Below are 5015 nucleotides of genomic sequence, written 5' to 3'. Positions count from 1 at the left end.
GATGAGAATCTAGAAATATTACCAACATTTCAAGAGTAAGAAATGCATTACTATGAGTAAGACCATGTGTATCAAGAAAGACATTGAGCTAGACACTTAAACATTCTCTCACAAACAATAATTATTATTTTAATGTCATATAAATCCAGTTGCCAGTTTTAATATATTATTCCAATCATGTCTTCAGATCAAAGGAAACATTCACAACAGTCTCTTTTTGATCCTTCAGAGTACTGTATGCAGGTTGAGTAGCACACACAAACATATTTTGAGCCAAATAATTACACACAAAAGGACAAAAAAAGACAGACGAGATCATAATGAATTGATGTGGTAGCTAGTGATTGTCAGAAACATTTTGGGGAGGCTCTCATTCTCAAAGGTTTTTGGAATAGCATTGTTTCATTCAGGTTGAATAGCCTTGTGTCATAATGCGCCCACCACCACGCCTAGTTCCTCCAGGGGGTTATATATTCCACAAAACCATTCCAGGTGCATCTCATGGAGGGGCAGCAGTGGAACAGGGAGATACTGGACAAACTTCACTCCCAGAACTCAATCATATGTGGACACATTATGGATTACTTGCAGCTACCAGGTCAGAGTCAAATGAGCATATCAATTATTTAGATGTATCTCTATGGTATCTCTATGGTATCTCTATGGTATCTCTATGGTATCTCTATGGGTTATGTCAGTTATGTCATGATGTGATTTTTGTTTGTGTTTTGAGACATTCGCTCAGGTAAAGCAGTAAACCCTGGGATAAGGCTTTAGGCTCATTTTTTTACAAGTTTCTTATGATATCTATGAATAAGAAATCGTATTTGTGTTAGCATATCAATCTATTTGAACAATATTTTGTACTCACATGGTACACATGGTATGTAAATAACATATGCAACATGTGATCTCGTTGGGAACTCTGTATTTGCTTGATATTGTTGAGTGGAGACAAAGAACAAGTCAGACTACTTTTTAGTTTTAATAATGTGTTGCAATTACTTTTGTTAGGTTTGTATCTATTAACTGCATACACACAATTGTCCCTCCAGGCCAGACTCACAATCTTTTGACAGTCTGTTCATTTCTCTGACCTGGTCCTGGCCATTTTGATCCTTCAAACGGGCAGACTGGGTTACACACAAAACTTTGCTCCTGATTACATGGCCTGAGTTTCCTGTTGCTTACATGGTTTCAATCAAAGAATATACGGGTGACTAAGATGCTGCTTCCCACCCTGCCCTCACAACCCACCTGACTAGTACGCTTTCCTTTGATCTTCAGTCTCTACTTTACAGGCAAAACTCAAATAATTCTTCATGACAATTTACAGCAGAGATGTTAATATTGGTGTCTGATCATCATGTACTCTGCGTTTATTTGTTCCAGAAAGCATCATAGAAAAATCTACACCTGGTGGGCAAATTTTGGCAGAGAGTAAACAGAGAAGCTCCTCTGACAATATCAACTCTCCACAGACAAGTGACAACACCTGCATACCCAAGGACTTCAGCTGCATATACAACAAAGGTAAAGCCAGGCCAACAAAAGCTGCATTATGAGGCTGATGAAAGCTACTGCTGGTAGCCTTTTCATCAGTTAAACTGCACTCGAGGTCTTCGTCCCAAATGGGACCTTTTTCCCTATAGAGTGCCATACTTTTGACTAGGGCCCATAGGGTCAAAGGTAGAGCAGTGTGGGGAGTAGGATGCCATTTGGGACACATGTCAATAAAATGTATTTATTAAACCTTTTTTTTACATCAGCCGATGTTACAAAGTGCTATACAGAAACCCAGCCTAAAATCCCAAACAACAAACAATGCAGATGCAGAAGACACGTACAAGATCAACATGGTCTGGCTTTCTATCCTAAAGGTGAAAGAAATGTACACCTGTTTAGGCGAGGTACTGGCTAGTGGAGTAGAACACTTGGGAAAAAAAGGACAGCCGCACACTCTAGGAGCTCAGATGAAATAATTTAATAACCAAAGTTTTGACAGCCAAGCTGTCTTCATCAGGGTATATTGACAAACACTGCAGGTCACTTAAGCAATAAGGCCCATGGGGGTGTGGTATATGGCCAATATACCACGGTTAAGTGCTGTTCTTAGGCACAACCCAACGCCACAAACCCTCAAGGTGCCTTATTGCTGTTATAAACTGGTTACCAATGTCATTAGAACAGTAAAAATAAATGTTTTGTCATACCCACGATATATGGTCTGCTGTACCATGGCTGTCAGCCAATCAGCATTCAGGGCTCGAACCACCCAGTTTATAATAGTTTTATATAGTTTGAAAGGACACACACAGGTGTCTGTAATCGTGGCCGGCTGTGGCTTGATTATATTGGTTGATTATTTACAGATATACTGTAAATAGAACATATAAAAAACATGAATGGATAACATACGATCATAGACATAGGCCTACAAACAGTATTTACAATGGATAGCAAATTAAATTAAAGGTCCAAACTGCCTCTCATTTTAACAATAAAATGTCACGGTCATCCCTTCTCCTAGGGAGGGGGACGTGTTCAATGCTGATATAATGAAGGGACAAAATAAAGTTGTTGCACCTAATTCTTGTAACGTCTGCTTCCAACTCATACTCTCAAACACGTGGATCCCCTGAATGCAGATCCCAATCACCTGAATTCTGATCACCTGTTCACACACCTGTATGTCATTATCACACACTATCTAGTTCAGTTCTTTGCACCCCATCATTGTGAGGTATTGTTTGTTTTGTGACACACTTCTAGTCGAAGCGCTGGTTTTCCAGTAATTTAATCCTCTCGTGTATGATAGTTTTTGCCTGCCTCACTAACGATGCCTTTTGCCTGCCTCACTAACGAAGCCTTTTGCCTATTCCCTGCCTGTACTTTAGCCTATCGGATTTCCTGTTATCAACCTATTGCCTGATCTCCCAGACTATGTTACTAGCCTTTTCCCTGCCTGTAATGTTGACTTTTTAGACCCCCAGACAAGATTAAAGAATGGGACATGTAGAATATAGAGGAAAACCTGGTTCAGTCTCCTTTCCAACAGACACTGGTAGACAGATTCACTTTTCAGCAGGACAATAACCTAAAACACAATGCCAAATATACACTAAGTGTACAAGATATTAAGAACATCTGCTCTGTCCTTGACAGACTGACCAGGTGAATCCAGGTTAAAGCTATGATCCCTTATTGATCTCTTGTTAAATCCACTTCAATCAGTGTAGATGAAGAGGAGGCAGATTAAAGAAGGATTTTTAAGTCTTGAAACAATTGGGACATGGATTGCGTATATGTGCCATTCAGAGGGTGAATGGGCAAGACAAAAGATTTCACTGCCTTTGAACAGGGTATGGTAGTCAGTGTCAGGTGCACTGGTTTGAGTGTATCAAGAACTGCAACGCTGCTGGGTTTGCATGCTCAACAGTTTCCTGTGTGCATCAAGGATGGTCTACCATCAAAAGGACATCCAGCCAACTGTGAGAAGCATTGGAGTCAACATGGGCCAGCATCAACACATTGTAGAGTCCATGCCCTGACAAAATGAGGCTGTTCTAAGGGCAAAAGAGGGTGCAACTCCATATAAAGAATGTTTTGTACACTCAGTGTAAGTCAGTGCTTGCGTCTGCAGTTTGCATGAATTTGAGTGGTTAATAGAATACATGTTGACAGAATGGCTGTGAGACAGGTAGGGCCCTTCCCAGATAGGGCCCTTGCTTCTGGTACCACTGAAGGCCCCAGTGTTCAGTCAGGCAGCTTGAAGAAGATGTGTCACCATCCAGGCTCATGTCACAGCATACAGTGGCCTGATAGCGAGATTAAAATAAATGCATTATGTACCTTTCACCACACAAGCCATGTTAGCATTCACTGCACATGTTGCTGAACAATTCAACCCTTTTGGTAGTGTCATTGATATATGGAAATTCACATACAATATTAATAAGCTTTGACTAATACCTGTATTGTCTTGTGGGCCGCTTTAGCATTAGCTAGCCTAACATGAATCATATTACCGGAGCAAATAACTGTTTCTTTCAATACATGTGTTCTGGACCTTTTAAAAACTACTCGCGGGCCGCTAACTGTTAGATAACAAACAACCTTATCCAGTCATGTTACCTAGCTGACTAACAACCTGATAACGCGACCACCAGTATGCTTTAAGATGGCACTGGAAAAAAGGAAAGGTGCTCTCAGGCCTATAGGCTAAATCAATTGAAATCAATACCTTTTTATGGTGCTCCTAAATACTTTTTGGTGCTCTTAATTATTTAAAGATGAGCACTGACTACCAATTTAAAAAGTTAATTTAGAGCCCTGACTGTGTCCCTTTTATGTTTAGATCTACTCCCTGCTCTCAGTGGTGAGGACACAACCAAAAGTTTCTTCCAAGAGCTGGTGAACATTCTCCTCAGCTATGTCTGCAAATCGTTCAGACGGAGGTCCAAAGTCCTGGACTTCCACCACCCTCACCAACTCAGAGAGGGCCTGGAGGGCTTCAGTCTGGAGCTCCCAGACCAGCCCGAGAACCTGGAACAACTCCTGGTCGACTGCAGGGACACCTTGAAGTATGGAGTCAAAACAGGTACCGTAAGAGCTGTTGACTGTTTTGCCAAACGTACTCCATTAGGGGTGTAACGGTTTACCAAGCCCAAGGTTCAGTACATTTTGCAGTTTTGGGGTTAGGGTTCAGTTCAGGTACAGCGAGAAAATGAAATGCGAACAGTTAATGTAGTTCCTTTTTGTTTATTTAAGAAAATACAAAGTATTGGTACTCCTGATTCAAGATGATCATGAGTTATAATGCTTTATGACAGCACAGGTGAAATAGTTTAAAATACAGATTTCTGTACTCTAATGCAACCCCTCTAATGCAATATGATGGTTATTATATCAATATTTGATCATTAAAGCTTTTCTACTGCCATTTCTTGCATACTTAATTTTACAGACACAAAAATATCCCACCTTGTTAAGTGTATTTTGTTTTGTCGACATTT

At 40.4% G+C, this 5015-nt stretch overlaps 1 protein-coding gene across 1 annotated transcript; it reads left to right on the top strand.

The window, feature by feature from the left end:
- The first annotated feature begins 521 nt into the window (after positions 1 to 521).
- Positions 522 to 4653, top strand: LOC124009108 (glutamate decarboxylase 1-like). The gene is made up of 3 exons (XM_046320603.1): positions 522 to 598; positions 1393 to 1533; positions 4358 to 4653. The coding sequence occupies exons 1-3, from the start codon at positions 577 to 579 to the stop codon at positions 4651 to 4653; spliced, it is 459 nt and encodes a 152-aa protein (XP_046176559.1). The 5' UTR covers positions 522 to 576.
- Positions 4654 to 5015: the final 362 nt, after the last annotated feature.

Source organism: Oncorhynchus gorbuscha, linkage group LG22 (genome assembly GCF_021184085.1).
Source record: "Oncorhynchus gorbuscha isolate QuinsamMale2020 ecotype Even-year linkage group LG22, OgorEven_v1.0, whole genome shotgun sequence".
NCBI lineage: Eukaryota > Metazoa > Chordata > Actinopteri > Salmoniformes > Salmonidae > Oncorhynchus > Oncorhynchus gorbuscha.
The sequence above is the reverse complement of the archived record's forward strand: the minus strand, read 5'-3'. Positions and strand labels throughout refer to the sequence as shown.